The sequence below is a fragment of the Amphibalanus amphitrite genome, unplaced genomic scaffold (genome assembly GCF_019059575.1).
Source record: "Amphibalanus amphitrite isolate SeventyFive unplaced genomic scaffold, NRLGWU_Aamphi_draft 000354F_arrow, whole genome shotgun sequence".
In the NCBI taxonomy this organism is placed as follows: domain Eukaryota; kingdom Metazoa; phylum Arthropoda; class Thecostraca; order Balanomorpha; family Balanidae; genus Amphibalanus; species Amphibalanus amphitrite.
This window is the reverse complement of record NW_024881848.1, coordinates 347,731-370,579: the sequence shown is the minus strand read 5'-3', so window position 1 is coordinate 370,579 and position 22,849 is coordinate 347,731. Positions and strand designations below refer to the sequence as shown.

Below are 22,849 nucleotides of genomic sequence, written 5' to 3'. Positions count from 1 at the left end.
TCTGACCTTCATTTCTCGCTCAACACCATAAGATTGGCCAACCAGTCTCAAGACTGACTCCACCAGCCTCAAACCTTCTCCCCTCTCCTCTTGCGCTCTTCCGCTACTGCGATTCCTGCTCGTGGTGCCGCCGCCGACCTTTTAGCCCCCCCCCCCCCCTGCCACCGCGGCCGGCCAGCCATCGATTACAGCTCGCATTACCAACTAGATAATGCATAACTGAGGACAAATAACAAGCGCGCACATCTAATGGACGGCGGCGCGGCGGCGGTCGTCGATCGATGGTCGTCGGAGACGCGCCTCTCCCTCGTCGGTATCGACGCTGGTCGGACCGCCCACCGAACGGGGGGGGGGGGGGGGTCGGACGGCACACCGAGTGACGACGGAGGGGGGGGGGGGTCGGAACGCCCACCGGACGACGGCGGGGGGGGGGGCAGTGGGATGGTGGTGGAAGGTAGGCGTTAAGATGGTGGGTTAAAGGATGAGGATACGGAATACGAAGTGTGGGATTTGGTCAAAGGAGGCATGGGGCTCGTGAGTTGGCTTTTGATGATATACTTAAGTGATCCTGACATGTGGACACAGCACTACGCAAGCTAAAAGACCGTAAAATGCCGCACAGCTCTGAAAGCTTGAGCTTTGTCAATGACATGTTTTGAAGTTGAACCTATAAAGGTGCCCGATTTGAAGGTATTTGTATTTTTAGGCATTTGTGAGTTGTGACGCTTGCTATCATTTTAGTAGTCAAATACCTATATCAGTGCAAGGCCGATCTGAATGCCTATCATGACTCCAAAGTGCCTACTCGTAATGAGTGCCTTTATTACACACCAAGTTATGCATCCCTTTCACCTAGTACCGGTCACGGAAAACTTACTGCTTCCATAGAAACGGACCCAGCACTGAGTAGGCTCATGAGCCGAGCAAAGGCCAGAAGACGTAACGTATGCCCAACTCAATGGCATGAGAAAACCGATAACGCAGGGAGCGGAAGAGGGAATCCCGAGGAGCTCAGCCACACGGGCGTGTTGATGCACCATGTACCTACTGAATAGCAAACGTGTGCATAAATAGGCTTCCAGGTGTAGCCTGGATCGGTATCTCTGCTTGGACCTGGATCTGGACTGTGCAGTATGAAGAAGTCTTGCCGACAAAAAGAGGATCAGAAATAGCGTTCAAATATTCAGCTTTGCAATCACGTCAGAACCGGCAAAGGTCTGAAAGGGCAGTTGTCATCTGGACTATCCCTGCACCATTGAACTCCCCGCACCACTAGAGCGTGCTCTCTGCACCCTGCAGCTCGCTGCTCCATAGCGAGGTGTAGCTCACTGCCGCGCCATCTGTAGATGTCACTAGCAGTCCGGAAAGGAGCAGCCACTGACAAGGATACACATGTGTCCAGCGTCCAATGTCCATTCAGTGTCCAAGTGGAGGAAAACTAAATAGAATTCACGGTAAGTCGTACAATATTACGTCTACGATATGCCTACTTTGGAATAAGGTATGGTATCAAGCTCGAATGAGTTCTCGTTTAATGTCCCATTGTCTGTTACATTATATCGGCTTCACTGATAAATTATGATATCATACAATGCATATATTCGATCGGCAGCTTACAGAACAAAACGAAATTGATTTGCTCTACGATCCTTGACGAGCGGGCGCATAAAAATGTCTTTTTAAAAAACGGCACATGAATACAGCCCTTCAATACAGAGTCTGGTGAGTGGTGTACTATAGGGAAAGGCAGCGATAGACATAGAAAATAAGTTGATGTGCATCGCCGAAACGCCAGCGAGTGCAGCTTTATTTCTTCCGCCCTGTGTAGACCTATATCAAAAACTTTCCCTGGGCCAATCTCAATCACCAGCTCACTAGACCCCAGGTCACCAGACGATGGCTCATCAGGTCCCCATCAGGTCACCCCCAGGTCACCAGACCCCAGGTCACAAGGTGACTGACTCATCAGGTCACCGCCAGGTCACCAGTCCAGCTCCACGGGGTACTCCCCAGTCAGACAGGCCACACACTGACCCGACCGCTCCGGTCTCTTCAGGCCCTGCCGCACCGCTGCTTTCAGACCCTCCACGGAGAGGTGCTCGAGACTATCCGCCCCCACGGCGGCCGCTCGCTGCTCAGAGGGTACCCGGTTGGCGAACAGCTCCTTCCGGGTCGGGATGTTGATCCCCATGTAGCAGGGGTGGCTGATGGGAGGCGAGGCGACACGGATGTGCACCTCAGCGGCCCCGTTCTCTTTTAGGAGTTTCACAATCGGCCCGACGGTCGTTCCTCGGACAATCGAATCGTCAACGATCACGACGCGTCGACCCTCGACATTACCGCGCAGCACGCCGAACTTCTTACTGACGCCGAGCGCACGCGCTCGCTGGTCCGGCTGGATGAACGTGCGGCCCACGTAGCGGTTCTTGCAGAACACCTCGACGTACGGGATACCCGACTGACGCGCGAACCCGAGCGCAGCCGGTGTGGCGGACTCGGGAACAGTCGAGACGATGTCGGCTGGTACTGGCTTCTCGCGAGCCAGCTGTGCGCCGCATCGCTCGCGAACGGAGTACACCATTTGACCTTCGATCCAGCTGTCCGGGCGAGAGAAGTAGACGTACTCGAAGATGCAGAAGGCGGGCGGGTCGTCGCCGCGTCTCGGGACCACATCAATACTGCGCACGCCAGACGAGGTCACCTCGACGATCTCCCCCGGCTCGACATCACGGAGGAACGCCGCTCCGACCGACTGGAACGCGCACGACTCGGACGACACGACATAGCCGAGCGGGGACGAATGGACGCCGTTCTGCGCGCCGCCGATACCGGCCGACACCTCTCGGAGCTCCCCCAGGCAGAGCGGGCGGTTCCCGTACGGATCCCGGGCGGCGAACAGTCGGTCCTTGTAGAGCACAGCGATGGAGTATGACGTGGGTGTGGCCCTGATGAGGTGTCGGATCCGGGCCGGCCAGTCGGCTCCGTTGGGCTCGCCACAGGGCGGCGCCAGTGAGAGCAGCTGCATTATGAGCTCAGAGTCGGAGGTGGTGGACAGCCCCACGCCGCGGTCCAGCACCTCCCTCCTCAGCCGGGCTGCGTTAATCAGCTCTCCGTTATGCGCCAGCGCCACCAGACCGTGCTTCGAGTGCACAATGAACGGCTGGCAGTGCCGGGAGTCGGACGCGCCGACAGTCGAGTAGCGCGTGTGGCCGAGGCCGAGACTACCCGGCAGGCGCGCCAGCTGCTCGCCGCTGAACACGCTCGACACCAGGCCGACGCCGCGCTGCTGGCAGAACTCGGCGTCGCTGCCGTCGCTGGTGACGATGCCGGCGCTCTCCTGACCGCGGTGCTGTATCGCCAGCAGACCCATGTAGATGGTGTGGGCGACCGAGAGCTGAGTCGGCCACGGCTTGGCGGCCACCACGCCGAACACGCCACACGCCTCGCGCAACTCCTGCTCCTGCTCCGGCCCCGGCTCCTGACGGCTCCCCGGAGGTTCCGGATTCAGCTCAGGGTGGGGTGTTAAGCTCCCCGAATCTCCATCAAACTCCGGACACTGATCAGCACTGCAGCGCTCCATCGTTCCAGTAAGTTCCCAACGTGTCACTCGGATTCGCGTCTTTATCACAGGTCACTCACGACTCCTTGTTTCCTCAGCGCCACTTCCGATCCACGGGCGCTGCTCACAGTTCACAGTTCTCAACTCTCAGAAGTCTCACAGCTCACACTAGCCTCCGTGTGCCCTCTATCACCGAGAGCTGACCTCTGTGTGCCGCTGCCCGATCCGTGTGGCACTGGAGCCGGCTGACACCGGCAGACGCCGCCCCACCACCGCGTCACGTGGACACTCACACCACCCTACGCCGGGCCCGGCAGGGGCACGGACAGGACCACGTGGTGAATGGGAGGCGGAACGATATAGTCCCGGAGACAGCGGCCGACCGTCCGAGAGTAAACACAGGCGACCCCCGTGACCGGACCGGCCACCGCCAGTTCTCCGTACTTGCGTGCGAGTGTCGCGCTGGGGTGCAGAAAGGGTGATGCTGCGTAAGTGCGAGAGCAGGGACGGGGAGGGTAACTCTCCCTTCTCCGAACGTATGGTTGACTTTAAAAGGTCGAGCCATAGAGGCCAGCCATATAATCCCTCACGTGACACTCATGTGAACGACCCCATTGACAGCGGAAGTCCAAGAGACCGCTACGGAGTCATGAGACCAAACTACGGATCAGGTTCAGGCTCATCTGCCTCTAGAATGGGTCTTCTTCCCAGAGCATTGTCACAATGACTTGAAAAATTCGTATGGACCGATTATCTCAATTCGGAAAAACGTATCTATTAATAGCTTTTGTTTCCAGACACCACGCCGACCACTATATTCATACATAACACACAAACATAGACACAGAAGGACCCACCGCTGACACGAAGTGTCCCTCTGAAACAGACCAGGCATGCTGTGTTCGTCGTAACACGGCTCTGCGAGTCAGAATGTTAGTGTCCACTGTCCAGACCAACATTTCCTGGGAGCGTATAGTGGGAAGGCAGGCCGTAGAGACGATAAACTTGGCGTATACGACGGGGAGTGCCGCTGCCCAGATCAGCACGTGGCTGCTCGTGTGGTCCAGACAAGTCCTGGTCCAGACTGGGCAATTAAACAAACGGACGAAAAGTTTGTCAGCGGCAGCTAAAAATAAAATAATACTGAGGAGCTAAATGAGGGCGCAAGGAGTGCTCGCCATATTTATTCGTGAGATGGTGAAGTAATACAGAAGTTACAATGCAAGGCGAGGTGCTGTTCGATGTATGTGTCGAGGTGTGTTAGCAATGTGCATTCAAAATAATAAGTGTGAGGGGAAGCCGGGTTAAGGAGCTCCGATAAACTTATAATTGACCAGAGCTGAACATATGTAAATGCAATAAGGACTCAACCACGAAAAGCACCCAAGATGTCATTGCGTTATAAAACATTCTTACTAGTATATTGCATATGACGATGGAACTAGATCACACCACACGCACCATTTTGATTACGGTCACACAAGTCACAACCAGGGCGCCGAATCACCTTCGACGAAAGCTCACAAAACAGGCCGTCAGTCAGAACCTCATAGACGAAAAACTGTCAGAAATCCCTAAAACAGATGAATCCGAGTATATCAAACGAACAAAATCAATTCGATCTACTCAAAGTGGAAGATGGACGTGAAAAATGAGCCGAGTTGACGTAAATTGACAGACACACAACACAAATGTACATGACCACTAATCACATAATCAATCCCATGTCAAAAAGACTAACTGACCATGAGAATACGGCATTTGCCATAAAAATTCTACAATGTACTCACAAGTTAACACTTCCATTCGCTTCTAATCAGATATCACACACTTCACTGTCATTGAGATAGGCATTAGTCTGCTGGACTGGAAGAACATTTGTTACCATTTCGATATTAATGCCACGGTGAATACGATTACCCAAAAGATTCATCACATTTATCTCCTTCCGGATTCAAATACCCTTGCCCTTCCCCCAGATATCCCTCCCAATGTCCCTAAATGTCCCGTCAGTCCCGGACGGTACCTGCAGTGACTGCGGTGTCTCCCGTGCGGAGGAGCGTCTCAGCACCACGTCCCGTGCTTGTGGACAGGATGACGGCGGAGACACAGAGGCCAGGAGATCCAGGAGGGGCCCTCTCTGAGGTGCCGCACACACTGCGGAAGAGGAGACAACGGATGATAGGAGAGGGATGGGAGGGACGGGAAATGGGAGCTGCAGAAGGGGAATAAACACTGGGGAATGGGAAACAATGGAGGGGAATACGAAGCACTACATAGTGATGCGAATAGAAAACGAGACGGGAGAATAAAACTGGAGAAGGGGGCTTTAACACAGGGAACGGGACAGGCAATAGGAAGCAGCAAACGGTTGGTAGATCACCTAACTACATGACACATGATAGGACGGAATCTCAGGCGGAATCGGAGGCGACCACAGGCACTGGACTAAAATATCAGCTTCAACCCAGTGATAGCTCCAAGGTGAATCAGTCATACTGTAAGAGCCAGGCTCGGTGTCCCACAGGAGAATTACACCACTATAGGCACATGATTGATCATTGGGCTTTACTCTGGGGCAGCAAATCATTGTGGCCATTATAAGACTAGTCCCGAGCAACGAGCCGAGATATGGAGTCCAACGGAGACAGCACCACCGTCTCTGGTTCCCTTCAGTTATGGAACAATCTATCGACGCCTATCACGCTGCGGGAAGAGCGATGAGTTAATCTTATCCGTTTGTCATCTCATCATCATTTCACGATTCCTTCCTCACACTGAATAATCCAGTCTCCCACCCCGCCTCTCATTCCTGTTTCCCCTCCCTGGCGAGGTGATCCCCCCTAGTCTCCCTTCCCCGCCCCTCACTCCTGTTTCCCCTCCCTGGCGAGGTGATCCCCCCTCGTCTCTGCGCCGTTCCACCGTCTGATCACCTTTCTTCGCGCGGTGACGATAAAGCTGAGTACGAGCGCCGCCGGCACGCCGACCAGGTAGAGCGCTATCACGGTCCGCTCCTCGGCCATCCAGCACTTCTGGACAGAGTGACGGTCAGCGGAGAGGCGCACCTGACGGCAGAGAGGAAAGAATGAGAAACAGAAACGGCACGGGACACTTTCCATTCATTGAAAAGGTTTTCTCCACTGCATTTAATATCAAAGTTGCGAAATATCGAACGAAAAAGGAACAGGCTACAAGGGAAAACGAAACGAAAAAATCAACTCATAAGACATTCATTACGGAGCGAGCGAAGCGAGCGGAGTCTCATACTGAACCAGTATAACGCCTTTTGGGGCGACTAACGGAGCGAGCGAGAGGGTGGGCCTTGCACGTGCGAAATTGAGAGGGGGTACCTCCAACTGACTTGTGCACGGCACCCTACTAACCGGTCTCTAGCGATGTGCCAAATTTGGGCACAATCGGCCCAGCCGTTCTCGAGATCTGGAAGCGGCACCCTGCACGTGCGCACGTGCAAAATGGGTCCCAACTGACTTGTGCACGGCACCCTACTAACCGGTCCCTAACCGTGTACCAAATTTGAGCGCAATCGGTCCAGCCGTTCCCGAGATCTGGAAACGACCCTTGCACGTGCGCACGTGCAGCAGCACCCCAACTCTGGCACATGTATATGCAGTGCCTAGTGGGTGCCTACCTACATGCCAACTTTCAGCGCAATCGGCCAAGTAGTTACCGAGATATTGCAACAATTACAAAACTGACACCTCTTCGTTTTGCACGTGGCACGTGCATAAGGGGTCACCCACATGCATCGGGAATAGTCCAATACTTGGTAGAAGGAATTAAGCTACCCTACAAAAATTACCGCGTGTAAATCGGTCAAGTGGTTGCTGAGATATAAGCCTCGCAAAAGCGTGACCACGGCCGGCCGGCCGGCCGGCCGCTCATACTCAGAAATTTCCGTTAATCTAAGGAAAGACTACGCTCGCTTCGCTCGCTCCGTAATTAAGGGAAAATCCTGAGTATGAGCGGCCGGCCGGCCGTGGGGACGCTCTTCAAAAGCTAATATCTTAGGAACGGGACATCCGATTGACAAGCGGTCTTCTTTACTGAATGTCACTTGGACGTAAAAGTTCTGTGGTGTGATGGCCACCATGCGTTCTTGCCAACCACCGCACGTGGCGCGTGGTAAAGTTGGACATTTTTTAAGAACCCCCAAAATTGCAACCTCAATAACGGCACAACGGTTGGGCCGATTGAATTGAAACTCGGTACACAGTTAGGTCTCCATCAGATAATTCATCTGCATGTGTTAAGGTTGGGGTGCTACAGCACGTGCGCACGTGCAGGGGGCGCTCCCAGATCTCGAGAACGGCTGGGCCGATAGCGCTCAAATTTGGTACACGGTTGGGGACCAGTTAGTAGGGTGCCGTGCAAAAGTCAGTTTGGACCCCGCTTGCACGTGCGCACGTGCAGTGTGCCGCTTCCAGATCTCGAGAACGGCTAGGCCGATTGCGCTGAAATTTGGCACATCGCTAAAGACCGGTTAGTAGGGTGCAGTGCACAAGTTAGTTGGAGGTACCCCCTCGCAATTTCGCACGTGCAAGGCCCATCCTCTCGCTCGCTCCGTTGGTCGCCCAAAAGGCGTTTTACTGGTTATTACATCGAATCATATGACACAGAACGGTAGCTACTAGCTCAACACTCAGATGATTTGAATTAACAGCTGGGTCAAAAGGATACGACACAATATCAATATCAGCTAGACAAAACAATAACTAGAGTGATAAATAAATATCAAAGATCAGCTCACCATGAGAAAGGACGGATTATTTCTGTTCCGCCAACTGAATGACGGCACCGAGTACTCTGTCACCGTCTCTTGTCCTTCACTGACGGCCGCTGAGGCACCACCAGCGCCGTCAGCGGGCGCGGGTCCCAGCCTGTGTTCGGTCCGACAGAAATGGTGCGTGTGCCCGGACAGCACCAGTCTCGGCCTGAGCCGGGAGAGGAGCACCTCGCTGGCCTCCTGAGAGAGGCACTCCCAGCCCGGCCGGAACGGTGCAGAGCGCTCTGAGCGGGGCGCGGAGTCCGGGCCGCGGCAGTGCGAGTCCGAGCGGCGGTACAACGGGTAGTGCTGGGGGACAGAGGGAGGGAGGGAGACCAGTCACAGATGTGCGAAAACCATGACAAGCTGCTTCATAGCAGGCATTTAGATGAACTACTTAACCATTTTGGGTGTTAGAGTGGCAAGCAGCAAAGATTTGTTGGAACACGCAGCCACCAATATCGTCAACAGGAAGTAGCACTTAGCGTACTATGTAGTGCATATAGCGTCCACCATGCATTATATGACGTGAATTTCAGGAAGTTCACAGCCTCAAAAGTAACTGTTATCTGGGGAATCTTCCTTCTCTAGGCTCTCACCTGGACCAGAATCGGTCTACTGTACGGGACCCTCTGTACACCGTCACACGCCTTGTTCGGACTGCGGGAGCAACGCAGCGTCTCTGAAACGCAGACGAAACCGTGAACGTGCGAAGTCTACTCATTCTCTACGAATGCTGGGTGTTATCAGCATTACTTTACCACTAGGTTTTATCACACTCGTAGTTAGCTTTTTTACCGTTTGACTCGAATTCCTATATCGTAGTGACAGCGACAGCCAGGCTAACCCTTCTCACTCCGTCTAACCCTCCTGGCCTCGATGATCCCTTCTGACCCCTGCTGACCCTTTCTGACCCCTGCTAACCCTTTCTGACCCCCGACTGACCTGCCACGGCGCTCAGCTGTTTCTCTGCGGCGGCGCAGAGTCTACAGCCGTCCCTCTCCATGGCCACGCTGTTCACCAGCACCAGATGAACGCGCTCCGATACAGAGACCAGCCGTACGCCAGACGTGTTGTGGACGACATCGAAACGGCGCCAAAGGTGCTGGTGAGCGCTGGTGGGAGAACGGTGAGAGTGTTGAGTGAGACACGGGAGACGTAGCGAGACATGATGAGACACAGCCGCGAGATTCGGTGAGACACAGGGAGACTCGGTATTGGGAGAGACGAGAATATAAATAAACAGAATATCGAGCACTTCATGCAACGCTGCACCACTCGAAGAAACCGGCGCAGATACGGGTTATTGTGACACGAGCATGTATCATTAAACACCTTCCTTCAAGATATTATCCAACGATGTGATAATTCCAACTTCCTAGGTCACGCCCGTATTACGCTGCTTAGCAGACTTTAGCCAGCCTTTGCCCAAACCCCTCCCATTCTACAGATCCAGACTCTCTGACGATGCCGCACCTGTAGTGGAATCCGATGTCGTGGTTCCCGGCCACCACCAGCCTCTGCATATCCTCAGAGACGGGGAACAGGCGCTCGAAGCGGGCGGCCGTCTCTTGAAACTCGGCCGGCTCGCTCCACTTACCCTCGTCGTAGAGGTCACCTGGGGGTCACGGCAGGGTCAGATATACATCACACAGGTCATAGCGGGGTCGCAATGGTTACAGGGAGGTCAGGGGAGTCAGATTCGACCTGGAAGCCAGGTAAGATCTAAATGATGATACACTGGGTGCAGAAGGGCCGAGACATATGTTGGACATATGTCACATTATCATGACAGAAGAGTTAATAAAAGCAAGGGCATGTCACGATCTTTCAATATCAGCCACCACCATTTCAAAGAAAAGCTAACTGAAATATTCCTCATCTTTCCTCCATCACCCGTTTCTATACCTTTCCTCTCCCTCTCACCTAGAAAGAGCACCAGTTGCGGCCGGAGCAGTCCCACGGCCGACACGTAGGAGCGGTGCATCTGCCACTCTCGGCGCAGCCGGTCAAACCAGTGACCGTGGCGGGAGCCGAGCAGGTGCGGGTCCGAGACTACCATCACACGCAGACCCGGGTCGGCTCCGGGGAGAGGGTCCGGCCATCGGCACTGCGGGAGGGGAGAGTCGGAGTCAGAGTCAGAGTCGGCTCCGGGTAGGGGGCCCGGCCACCGGCACTGCGGGGAGAGGGGAGAGAGTTTGAGTCAGAGTCTGAAACGATCATCACACGCAGGCCGGGCTCGGCTCCGGGTAGAAGGTCCGGCCACCGGCACTGCGGGGAGAGGGGAGGGGTTGAAAGAACCACCAGGGTATGCAATATGCATATTGTAGGGAACATTAGAGCTCCAGTGAATCAGTGAGTGAGGAGTGGAGTATGGAGAGAGAATTTCTGGTGGAGTTTAACCAGCACACAGTACCAGTACTCACCTGTGTCAGTACCAGATAGTGGTGGGCCAGCTCGCAGTACCGGTACTCACCTGTGTCAGTACCAGATAGTGGTGGGCCAGCTCGCAGTACCAGTACTCACCTGTGTCAGTACCAGATAGTGGTGGGCTAGCTCGCAATACAGCAGCAGCAGACAGCAGAGCGCGGTCAGGCTGGCGGCGTACACCCCCGCCACGCGCAGCTGGCAGCCCAGCGGCATCATCCACCCTGACCCGACCTCTGACCGGGGTCAGCTGACCATCGCCGACACCAGCGACCCTGGCGGGAACGAGAGGAACTACACTGTACCAGCGGTCATCGGGAACCAAATGAGAGCTTAGTTCATCTTCAAGCATTAGCATGAGACACGCACCAACAAAAGTGTTAGTTTTGTCTCACTTTCCTATTTTGTTTAGGTCATCTGATAAAAGCTGATGGTGTTCAGTTAGACCTGGTGAAGTGCTGGAGAAATTACATCCGCTTCTTCAAGATCATGCTCCTCCCGACGCACAAAAGTATGATGTGTGTAAGTGAGCTAATCCCACTGGTATCCATTTATCAGCTAACTTTCACGAATGGTTCGTATGATGAAAAAGTGTTCCTCGACATAGAGACGAACTGAACATCAAGTAGCAGTGAGATACAAAAATAATTTATTCGTTCTCACGTACGACGCACAAAAGCACAGTCTATTTCCTTGACACCGAAACTGAATTCGTTGACCTCATACCAAAAGATCCAGGAAAAGGATGAATGTCTGGAAAGTGGATAAGCGATCGATCTCCCAGGTTAACGCGCAAAGCTTCATTTTCTGATCGCCATTAGAGCTTCTTCTTCGAAGTCATTTCGCACGCTATAATTTATTGATGTCACCCCCGACATCCTGGCCTCGCCTAGAACTTGATTTCCCTCCAAAACTTGAGTTTGACGTTGATGATGTCAATGAGCCACTTCTCCTGGAAGATGACCTTTCCGGGCACGTGGCGCAGGCGGCTCGTCTCCGTCATGTAGTACATCTGTAGATAGACACAGAGCGAGGAGTGATGTCAAGGAGATCACAAATATAGAAAGATAGGTCATACAAAAGGAGATAATATCAGCACTGACAAACTAAATAAACGTTATTTCTGGACGTCTATTTTGGAACTTCAGGAATACAGGGACATGATGAACTCCAGACAGCCGACATGTCACAGATGGATGCCAGAAGGCCTGACCTGACACGGGAAATAATAGCATGAAATACAGTACACAGATTATAACCCTCAAATGTCTGTGAAGTGAAACATGACATGGGAAAAAACGCATGGCATGGCAATTAAACAAGGATCAGATTAGAAGGACGCAATGGACGTAAAGCGTTACCGGTTACACACCTGGATAGGTTCCGTTTCAGGCTTCACCTTGGATACGATCAGCACGAAAAAGACGTAGGCGACCGGCCTGGGAATGGGCTGGTGGTGCTCCGGGACACTGAATCGCACCTGGGACGGGGAAAAGATAATCATGCATCAGGATCCTCCAGGACAATGTAATAAGACAGCCAGACGAGACACGGTATGGGGATGAGGAAACAGACATTGTCCTAATGATGGAAAGGCACACTTGGTCAGCTGCCGCTGATAACAGTGACGGCAGTGTACAGAAAATCTACCGATTACGGTACCAGTATAGCGCCTTTTGGGGCGACTAACGGAGCGAGCGAGGGGGTGAGTCTTCACGCACGTGCGAAATTTCGAGGGGGTACCTCCAACTGACTTGTGCACGGCACCCTACTGACCGGTTTCTAGCGATGTGCCAAATTTGAGCACAATCGGCCCAGCCGTTCTCGAGATCTGGGAGCGGCACCCTGCACGTGCGCACGTGCAAAATGGGTCCCAACTGACTCGTGCACGGCACCCTACTAACTGGTCCCTAACCGTGTACCAAATTTGAGCGCCATCGGTACAGCCGTTCTCGAGATCTGGAAACGACCCCTGCACGTGCGCACGTGCAGCAGCACCCCAACTCTGGCACATGGATATGCAGTGCCTAGTGGGTGCCTACCTACATGCCAACTTTCAGCGCAATCGGCCAAGTAGTTACCGAGATATTGCAACAATTACAAAACTGACACCTCTTCGTTTTGCACGTGGCACGTGCATAAGGGGTCACCCAAATGCATCGGGAATAGTCCAATACTTGGTAGAAGGAATGAAGCTACCCTACAAAAATTACCGCATGTAAATCGGTCAAGTGGTTGCTGAGATATAAGCCTCGCAAAAGCGTCCGCACGGCCGGCCGGCCGGCCGCTCATACTCAGAAATTTCCGTTAATCTAAGGAAAGACTCCGCTCGCTTCGCTCGCTCCGTAAACACGGAAGTGGCAGGGAGGTGCTTCAAGTTCATTGTTTCAGGGTACCTATCGTACGCGTACGGTAAAAGCTTGACAAAATTGAGTGTTAAAATCCATCGACCTCAGCTGTCGATCCCATTCTCACCTGGTAGACGTGTCGGGAGAGCAGCGGCTCCTCCTCCGTCCGCAGAAAGTCCACGCAGTACCGCCAGCGGATCGAGTACCGCCACGACTTGACCACCTCGTGGACGGCGGCCAGTCGGGCGGGGCCGTCCAGGCCGGCGGCCGGCGGCAGCGGCACGGCCGGCACCGGCTCCGTCAGCCGCGCGCGCACCGCAGCTCGGTAGGCAGCCAGCAGGGCCGCTTCCGCCTCCCGCGCCGCGTCCCGGGCGGGGTCGAAGCCCGGGTAGCGGTCCGGGTGACGGCGCTCCGCCAGCTCAGCGGCCGCCTCCTCCAGCGAGACGTCCGCCCAGAGCCGGGCCGGACGGCGGCGCAGAGCCCGCAGCAGCCGGCGCTCCTCGCGCTGCTGCGGGGGCAGCTGCAGCTCCATCAGCGCCTGGTAGATGGCGCGGCTGGCGCAGCGCTGTGAGCGACCCTCAACAGCGCGCCACTGGGGCACCGTCATCACGTTCTCGGCCAGCCGCAGACCGAGCGGCAGCAGCCGGTGGACGGAGGCGGCCGCCGTCTCCAGCTGGTGGCGTGCCACCACCAGCACGCGCCGCAGCAGGTCGGCCGCCGTGGCCAGCGCGCTCGGCGAGGCGTGCACGTCCGGCAGCACGCCCGCCGCCAGGAGGTCAGCGGCGTGACCGAGCACGGCGCCCACCGTGGCGTGAGAGGCGTCGTACACCAGTGGGTCGGCCAGGTCGGCAGACAGGGGCGCGGTATCTGCTGGGGCGGCTGGAGGGTGTTCCTCCTTTTCTTCGTCAGAATCACCAGACAGGGAAGACACTGAGGAGAGCGCTGATGGAGGAGAAGGCAGGGACAGCATCTCCTGAGGTGGGGGCTGGGCGGCAGGGTCGGACGGAGGGTGCTCCTCAGTGGCACCAGTCGATGGTTCAGGTTGATCTGCTGGGGCCGAGACAACTTGTACATCTGCAGGTTCTGTGGGTGGGGGTTCAATGGAGCCATCAGGTGCTGGGCTGTCAGCAGCGCCTTCAGAAGGTGACTTTTCTTCAGAAGCAGGAGCTGCAGTCTGATGGGCAGAATCATCTGGAGAGGGATGTTCTGCAGGTACTTCATCCCCTGGTTCAGGTGTAGATGCATCAGCTGGTGCCTTATCCACAGAGCCCTCAGCTGCTGCCCTATCCTCATCAGCTTCTTCTGTCACAGCTGCATTAGCAGGCGCTTGCATAGAAGCTTCAGCATCTGACTTGTCCTCAACAGTTGACTTTTCCTCAGCAGCTGGCTTGTCCTCAGCAACTGACATGTCCTCAGCAGCTGACTTATCCTCACCAACTTTGTCCTCAGAAGCTGCATTCTCCCCAGAAACCTCACTTTTTGGGACATCTGCAGCAGCCTCATTAGTTGTCTCACTCTGGGGGATTTCACTGGCTTTTTGACCCTCAGGCTCACTGGTGCTTGTTGGGGCCGCTGGAGGTTCAGAATCATCCATTGTGGAAAAGGAGCTGGAAGATTCAGGCCAGGAGGGGTGCAGATCAAATTATGACATAAAGAAGGACTTGTTAAAAAAATTAGTTGTGTACCTAGTACCTACCTACCTCCTTTCAGGCTTGCTGACTATGATCAAATAAAAAAAAATATATAAATCCATGTGTGCATTAGTAACGCATATATCTTACCACATACCTACATTCCATTCCATACATTACAATACAAAGTAAGGTACACCTATTTGTCAGCACAACAGTACAATCACAGTTCAAGTTTGCCAACAAGCCGGCGTAAAGGGACGACGGTGGAAACAGGGCGCCTGGGGCAATTTGATCAAGGTTTGTGAAATTCACACGTTACGTTTAACCTGTAGAAGGCCCACAGAGGGGGAGAAGTTCCAAATGTCACGTGACTAATATGCCCTATATGCCCTCCGCCGCCCTGTTTTCACCGGCGTCCGCGTAAAGACAATCAAATTCACTAAAATGCAAGATTGAGATTACAGTAAGAATGAAAAAAAAATCCTTGAAGTGATTCGGACTTTAGCTTGACGTTTACCTACCCACAATGACAAGCCTTTTACTATTTGTAATTAATTGAATCCTTGTATCCATGAGTGAGTGAAAAAGCAATAAAAATAAACATTCACAAGTGTGTTGGTGGTTAAAAAACAATTATCAGTCCAGCTTCAAATTGATCGTAAGGCAGTCTACCTGTCCGGCTATTCCGATTCTGATTCACCGTCGATGTTGATGTCGCCAGCCGCTTATTACCTATTGATTGTCGGTAATAATATCAAATCAATATCAATAATATCATTTAAAAACCTATATGCTATTTTCGTTTGCCAGTTTGCCAAGCTAAGAAGGCTCAAGGCAAAGTGGCGAGCGTGTTTCGAATGCGGTGTAGCGACTAGCGTGATACAAAATATGGCAGCACTGGCACGATTTTACGTCATTGGGCGTAAGGGGTATATGACGTAGTCGTAGTGTTTACATCTGTAAGAATCTCGGTGTTTACCAAGATTCTTAGTGTTTACCAAGAGCTATTTACCACGGTTGCTATAATTACATGCCAGAATGCATCCACCGACCAATTGACGGCCGACAGGTCTGATTTATGTGGTGCCAAGCTCAATAGCGCACTGGACCAAATCAACAGCCATTCATGGAGATACTCATGAATGTTGCATACTATTGTATTTATCATATATGCATCATAGACGACACAGACTATCAAACAAATCCAATTTAATCCATTGTGTCTAATCCACGCATTTGACATGAATGGCCGTGGGCAATTTATCAGACTGAGCTAAGTTTCGCCGAGTGTCTTCCGTCGCTCCGCTGGGTCACAACAGCTGAGGTATGAGGGCGTCTCACAGCTCGGCAGACACGACACTAGCGAACACCGGGCAAGCGTCAACATGGGGGCAACTGGGTGTGGGCGTGTGTCAATTAACTGGCATTTACTCAACGGAGAACAGAAAATCAACAAACGTTTGTTCAGACAGTAATTGTACTCAAGCATGGCGAAAAGAGGCGACGCCGCCGGGGCGAGCTGCGACCGAAGGGCGATGGACTGTGCGCACTTGCTTTGTACAAATCACAACCAAGTCCATGGCCACGTCGAGAACTGATAACGGCGCAGCACGGCGCGGGACGGCCGGCCGCCGGCTCCGGCAGACGCCGGCGGCGGTTCTCAGACCGTCCCGGTACATCGGAGCGCCCAGAGCCGCGGCGGGCGCCCCGCGACCGTCTGCAACAAGCCCATCGCTAGCGCGATCGAATTATGCTATGGGAATCAAGTGCGCCTTAGCGCGGACCGAACACATGACTTGATATACAACGTGGTGGGACATGACGCTCATTATCAATATCAAACGCATGCAAGCACGGTGCTAATCGGACAATGCATTCCACACAGCGTTCGGCTGGTACGGCGGAGGTGGCGCCGCGGGCGGCCGCTACTGACACTGCGCCAGGTACTCGGAGAGCGCCTGCCGGTCGCGCTGCAGCCAGGCAGCGTTCAGGCGGATCGTCTCCAGCGACTGCAGGATGCTCCGCTCGGCTCCCGGGTGCGGGTGCTCGACAAAGAACTGCTCCACCTCGAGAGCGCGCTCCTCCGTGGTGAAGTCCTCGGTCAGAGACTTGACCAGCTGGGCCAGCAGGCGACCCTGCAGGGACGGCGGGGAAGGGGGGGGGGAGGAGATAGACGTCAGCGACGGGAGGCCAATCAGGTCTGAAAAGGCTCACTTACCGCAAAAATAGGACGGTTAACTCGATATCATAAAGAAAATGCGCTTCTCGGAATGAATGTTTTCGATGTCAAGTTGATTGTGTCGTTCTGCAAAGTTATTCCAATGATTTGTGGACGACAATCCCTGACCCAACTCAAAATATCCTCTCCAGGTGTTGTACATTTAAAAGCGCTCCACCATTCCCAGCCCCCCCCCCCCCAGCCGTCAGTAGAACGATAACAGAGCCGTCAGTCTCCCCATCCCTATTCCGCCCCATGACGTCACAGCTGCTATATGGAGCACTCGGCTGCCATATACGCCACTAACACGACGGGGGACCGTTCCACTGAGCTTTGACATCCCGGAAAACAACCATGGTCTACCCCAAAAGGACGCGCCCGTTAGACAGCGGCGCCAGGGAGCAGAGGCGGGGCAGAGTGAAGGAGGGAGGGGAGAGGGAGGGCGGACGCACCTTGTACCGGTCACAGAGGATCTGACAGTTACGCTTGTAGAAGTCCCAGGTGAGCTCGTGTCCGAGCCGGTTGGCCGACACGGAAATCATGACGAACACCGACTCCTGGGCGCGAACCTCGTCCTGCCGGCAGAGTAGGTAGTGTGTGATGGTGATTACAATCGCAAATCGTAATACATACTTTGAAGAGTTGACGTGGATTATGGTGACACAAATGTGGATAATTAGTACCAACATAAACAGTAAAAACTCTATACAACTGCAGCCTAGGCACTTGTCACTGAAACGCTGGCAGATCATAATAAAAAGGAATGTCTCTTAGAAATTGCCTGGGAAAGGGCACGCATAACTGCCTTTTCCTTTGAGTGGTGAGATAAAAGTGGCACAAAAAAAAAACTTCGCATGCTGAACAATGACAATACAACACCCATTTAGATAGTTCGCCCCTGGCCACCCACCGAGAGGGCGAACTCGAGTACGCTGGTGAGCAGCTCCGGGTCCGGGATGGAGCCCAGCGCGTGCGCGATCCGGTTCTTTTCCTCTAGCATCTCAGCCTCCCGGTATAGCTGAGGGGTCAGAGGGCAAGGGTCAGCTGGGGAAGGGAGGTCAGGGGTCAGGAGTAGTATTAGCGAACGAGATCGGGCGTCTGGAGTATAAGAGCGAGGGTAAACGCGGTGCTCTAGGGTAACCGTGAGGTAACAGCGGACTGTCGCCCAATGAATGTACCATAGAAATATGAGGCGGCGATATTAACTCGAATATAATTTAATCGTGCATCCAGTTACATAACATATAGGCTGAAATCTAGCTGGGGCATACGATGAAAAAAAAAACTCAACGCGGCAAGGCATCATCAACCGTAACACCAAATAGGTGCGTAACTCCACGATCTTTCCGTCTTCAGACGTCTTCCCCTTTTCTACCCTATTTTTGAAGAACCTAGTAAGTGTCAAGGTGACGAAACGGAGAAAAACGAGGAAACGTTAACGTGTGCTAGCCTAAGCAAATGCGCATAACATGCATCAACCTGAATAGTGTTTCTATATGTATTTTATGTGCGCAATTCAGAAATGCTATCCAAATTTTTCAAATGCTTACCGATAATGTAAATGTGGACTTGCTAGATTAGCTGTGGCATTGGACGAAGAGGGAAAACCTAGCATGGTTACTTACTACGTTTTTCTGTGCCAGATGTGCTTTATCTATGAAATAGGTTGTCAACAAAACTGAAACAGTTGTCATTTCTGGTCATTTCAAGAATGCTCCCATGAAGAAATTCTTTGTAGTTTTGTGCTCATCTTACCTTGCTGAACCATTTCCTGCTCTTAGTTTTGTATTTAAATCAAAAATGAAGATTTTTCCTTAAAAAAGGCTGAAAAGTGGGTGGGGCTCCCCCCCCCCCCCCTGTTCCTACGCCTATGGACCAGGTGGCTCATAAAGAAGTGATTTTCACGAGTGCTGTTCACGGGCACCTGCCGTAGCTGCAGCTCGGTGTTTACCCGTGGCCATAGATCCCGCGGCTGACCGCCGAGCCGCAGGCCCGCAGCTACCGCAGGTCCCGTCAACAGGGCCACGGTCTTTTTTTTTTTAGAAGTTACACCTGCATATCTGCAGTGTACGCCATCTCATCATCATGCTGGCTGACTACAGTGCCTCGGCATGCATCAGTATCTCTCGCTATCTTCAACACAACCCAAATCAAAATAGTTTAGCCTACTAACGCACTTCACACACCCTAATATCGTGCTCTTTAGACGCATTCGGTATCGCAGAGGCAGACGTAGATTACACTGGGTCCCTCAGGAACTCCTCGGGAACGTCAGGAAGAGGTGCAGGGATACTGGATCCGGCACCCCTGCCACTCGTACCACCGGGGCTCGGCGGCTCGGCACACGCAGCAGATGTCGGCCCGCTCAAGGACACCGCGAAAGTTTGTCAGTGTGGCTCTCCACAGTTCAAAAATCGGGGTTCCAACTGATAAGTTGCAATAGGGACTCCGGGGCGGTGAAGCGAAGTTTAGGTTTTCTAGAGCACATCAAGTTGCTACATGCATCAACCTTGATGTGCCATCAAGCTCGCTCATGTAGCCAGCAGTAACAGACAGACCCAACCAGGGGAGTGGGCTTCCTAAAGCGCGGAAGTCGCGAATGGGCGAGAACCTAGTATGCGACACTTTATCACAATGCACATCAGCGCAAAATGGGATGTTCAGGTCTCTTTGGTCGAGGTAAAACCTAGCATGCAGCAACTTGTCACATGCTGTGTTTTTCTTTGTCAAACCGAAGACGCCACTGGACTTGCTATATTCTACCCCTTTAATATCTCAGTTTTGGAGAAAGTTATGAAAAAAAAGCGATACCAGAAACGAATCCGTCGTTCCCGAAAACCCCCGTTAGCATCTCTAACTCATTTTTGTTTACATTGGCGCTTACTATGTTTTTCCTTGACACGGTAGTTTTCTTGCCAACGGTCCTCACCTTGAGCATCATATCGAACTCGGCCTTCCCGCCTCGTTTGAGCACGGCCCGGTAGGCGGCGCTGCGCAGGTCGGCGTGCAGTGTGCCTGTGCCCTCCTGGTGCGCGCGGAACAGACGCTCCGCCTCGGCCAGCGTCGGCTGGTCGTTAAACGATACCAGGTGGGCGATCACCATCGGCCGCAGCAGGGTCGTCATGTGACCTGGGGAGGGGGTAGAGGTCAGGACAGGTCAGGTCACCATCGGCCGCAGCAGGGTCGTCATGTGACCTGGGGAGGGGGTAGAGGTCAGGGTAGGTCACCATCGGCCGTAGCAGGGTCGTCATGTGACCTGGGGAGCGAGACAGAGGTCAGGTCAGAGGTCAGGGTAGGTCACCATCGGCCGCAGCAGGGTCGTCATGTGACCTGGGGAGGGGTCAGGGGTCAGGGTAGGTCACCATCGGCCGCAGCAGGGTCGTCATGTGACCTGGGGGAGGGGTCAGAGGTCAGGTCACCATCGGCCGCAGCAGGGTCGTCATGTGACCTGGGGAGGGGTCAGAGGTCAGGTCAGAGGTCAGGGCTGGTTACCATCGGCCGCAGCAGGGTCGTCATGTGACCTGGGGAGGGGGTAGAGGTCAGAGGTCAGGGCTGGTTACCATCGGCCGCAGCAGGGTCGTCATGTGACCTGGGGAGGAGGTAGAGGTCAGGTCAGAGGTCATGTCACCATCGGCCGCAGCAGGGTCGTCATGTGACCTGGGGAGGGGTAGAGGTCAGGTTATGCCGGCATTGGCTAAAGCAGGGTTGCCTAGATAAAGCCTAGATACAAGAGAGCCTAGATAATTTAAGAACCTTTAACCGGCAAGACAAGCTCGTCTGATAACCGTCTAAGCTGATCGGGTGACTTGAAACTTACTCGAGCGGTGTCATATGTACCAGACGTGATGTGTTTAGCACGTCACAAGTTGTTACCGCCTGCGCCACGACTCACCCTCTCCCTCGCGCTGCTGCCAGCCGAGCCGTTTGTGAATGGTGCGCAGCAGCTGTCGGCAGTAGGCGTGGAACGGCTCCAGCATCTCCGTGTGCTGCAGCAGCGGCCACAGGCGGCGCAGGCTGCTCAGCAGACACGACCACACCGTGAACTCGTCCTCGTCGACAAACGAGCGCGCCAGCCGCAGAAAGTCCACCGTCGAACTGTCGCCGGCCTGCACCTGTGGGACGGGGGGAGGGGAGGGGGGGGGGTCAGAGACGTAAATAGACGGAGCGGGAGAGGGGGGCAAACGATGACGAGTCATCCCTCTCAAGTTACAATTTTAAACTGGAACAATTTCTAAACCCGAAAACCTGTCGAGACAGGAGATTCCCTCAGATAGACCACCTTAATGCCAGATACCTACTGCATGCCAGACAACTGATAAACACGAAAGCTTGACGTGACAATAACATGATCCAATGGAACAAACAGAATGAGCAGGATACAAACGGGGCCGAACACGACCTCGATTGCAGTAAGCTGAACAACGAAGGCAATGCGGTAAGTTCAGGGTCAGGCATTCACGCACTAACATTGGGTATGGAGATTTGAGAACCCTTCCCCGCTTCCCACCAGCCACTCGGGTAACGATATAGCTCCCTCCATATCAGACACTCACCAGTGCGAACAGGTCGTCGACCAGGCTGTTTCTGTCTAGCGCCGGCATCACCTTGGTGGCGATGGCCGATTTGAACTGTTCCAGCATCTCCGGAGGGTACTGTACCCTGAGAAAACGCGCCGGGGAGGGGGACCGTCAACAACGAGCTGACTAGCTTTGGTACGGTCATGGCATGCAGTTACGTACAGAAATTTCACACAATGCTAACAAAAGTTGAATATGATGAACTATATCCAGAAAGCTTCATTTTATATCGGACATGTCTCTAATGTGAACTGCCCCATCAAGAATCAGCAAGCTCAGCTAACAGTGACATTCGGTGTGCCCTTGATTCCCTAGCAAACCTTCCACCCCAGAGGATAACCTCCGAGCTGTCATCCCCTTTACCACCGCTCACCTATAGAATCCCACTGCTCCGGGGTTCAGTTTGACCCAGTCGTCGGGCCCGATGTTCTCCAGACGCACCTCGGTGGTCCGCTCCGAGAGAATCACCTTGTGGATTGTCTCCGAGGGCGACTGGGAGGAGCTGAACGATAGCGGTACCATCCACATCTGATCGTCGGCTAGTGGGGACACAGGGCGAGACAGAGGTCAGCGAGGTCAGGGTAGGTCACAGGTCATGGCACAGGTCAGCGAAAAGTCAGGTTACATGTCATCATCAGAAGACTGTTGGTTAATGCAACTATTGAACTTGAGCCTTCGACGAATAATTCGACAAAATCATGATATCTGGTGTTGTGCTAGCTTTATTCCAAGTGCTCGGCTGAAGGCACCTTCACATCTGACTGAAACTACTTCCAGACACTGCCTTGTTTTATTGGTCAGCACCTTCTAGCTCGTCATCTCCTCCTTCCCAGTACACCCTCCCACTATCCGCTCTCCCTCACCGTCCGGTTTTCCGTCTGCCAGACAGCGCCTCTGACTGGCGGTGATGATACGTGTGGTGCCCTCGCGCCTCTCAGAGACGCGTACCACCGGGTAGCCGGTCTGTCGGGTCCACGTGGACATGACGTCCCGCACGGGCCGGCCGCTGGACTCCTCCAGCGCGGCCCATAGGTCCTCGGTGAACGTGTTACCGAACTGGTGCCGCTTCAGGTACAGGTTCATACCGCGCTTAAACGCCTGGGGAAGGCACGGGAGGGGTCAGACGGGGCAATGCCATGGAAGGTATGAGGGACGAGGTATTGGTTATCATGGTACAGTATCGCCTTGAAATGTAGGTACTTCGCATGTTAGTTTTTACTCATAAGTAAAGGCGTCGTTTGCTAAAGATAAAACTTTGCCTAACAGACACCTGGGCTCCATGGCAATCATTTAATCCATTCAG

At 53.7% G+C, this 22,849-nt stretch overlaps 4 protein-coding genes across 8 annotated transcripts in view; all 4 read right to left on the bottom strand.

Moving 5' to 3' along the window:
- Window positions 1-1,582: 1,582 nt before the first annotated feature.
- On the bottom strand, window positions 1,583-3,970 carry LOC122389335 (amidophosphoribosyltransferase-like). The gene has a single exon (XM_043381232.1). It carries the CDS (start codon window positions 3,578-3,580, stop codon window positions 1,982-1,984), a length of 1,599 nt encoding a protein of 532 aa, XP_043237167.1. The 5' UTR covers window positions 3,581-3,970; the 3' UTR covers window positions 1,583-1,981.
- Window positions 1,583-15,601, bottom strand: LOC122389336 (metallophosphoesterase 1-like). Of its 3 annotated transcripts, none has more exons than XM_043381233.1 (9): window positions 15,424-15,560; window positions 10,869-11,044; window positions 10,269-10,452; window positions 9,819-9,960; window positions 9,288-9,457; window positions 8,942-9,024; window positions 8,328-8,651; window positions 6,493-6,624; window positions 1,583-4,021 (listed from the first exon to the last, which is right to left on the bottom strand). In XM_043381233.1, the coding sequence occupies exons 2-9, from the start codon at window positions 10,986-10,988 to the stop codon at window positions 3,749-3,751; spliced, it is 1,428 nt and encodes a 475-aa protein (XP_043237168.1). In that variant the 5' UTR covers window positions 10,989-11,044; window positions 15,424-15,560; the 3' UTR covers window positions 1,583-3,748. The 3 variants fall into 3 exon arrangements, with proteins under 3 accessions (XP_043237168.1, XP_043237169.1, XP_043237170.1); XM_043381234.1 differs by lacking the exon at window positions 1,583-4,021 and adding an exon at window positions 4,964-5,716 and having other exon boundaries at window positions 15,424-15,582; XM_043381235.1 differs by lacking the exon at window positions 1,583-4,021 and having other exon boundaries at window positions 4,964-6,624; window positions 15,484-15,601.
- On the bottom strand, window positions 11,402-15,618 carry LOC122389334 (WW domain-binding protein 11-like). 2 transcript variants are annotated; one of them, XM_043381229.1, is made up of 4 exons: window positions 15,538-15,618; window positions 13,245-14,724; window positions 12,142-12,249; window positions 11,402-11,781 (listed from the first exon to the last, which is right to left on the bottom strand). In XM_043381229.1, exons 2-4 carry the CDS (start codon window positions 14,709-14,711, stop codon window positions 11,659-11,661), a joined length of 1,698 nt encoding a protein of 565 aa, XP_043237164.1. In that variant the 5' UTR covers window positions 14,712-14,724; window positions 15,538-15,618; the 3' UTR covers window positions 11,402-11,658. The 2 variants fall into 2 exon arrangements, with proteins under 2 accessions (XP_043237164.1, XP_043237165.1); XM_043381230.1 differs by having other exon boundaries at window positions 15,452-15,540.
- Window positions 15,619-15,894: 276 nt separating this feature from the next.
- Window positions 15,895-22,849, bottom strand: part of LOC122389330 (puromycin-sensitive aminopeptidase-like) — a 61,757-nt gene continuing 54,802 nt past the window's right edge. For both annotated transcript variants that reach the window (XM_043381224.1, XM_043381225.1), the window contains exons 9-16: window positions 22,410-22,644; window positions 21,920-22,085; window positions 21,523-21,628; window positions 20,862-21,081; window positions 19,899-20,098; window positions 17,880-17,987; window positions 17,422-17,544; window positions 15,895-16,886 (exon numbers count right to left, since the gene is read on the bottom strand). In XM_043381224.1, coding sequence (XP_043237159.1) covers window positions 16,677-16,886; window positions 17,422-17,544; window positions 17,880-17,987; window positions 19,899-20,098; window positions 20,862-21,081; window positions 21,523-21,628; window positions 21,920-22,085; window positions 22,410-22,644 — 1,368 coding nt within the window. In that variant the 3' untranslated portion in view covers window positions 15,895-16,676. The remainder of the gene's footprint in view (window positions 16,887-17,421; window positions 17,545-17,879; window positions 17,988-19,898; window positions 20,099-20,861; window positions 21,082-21,522; window positions 21,629-21,919; window positions 22,086-22,409; window positions 22,645-22,849) is intronic.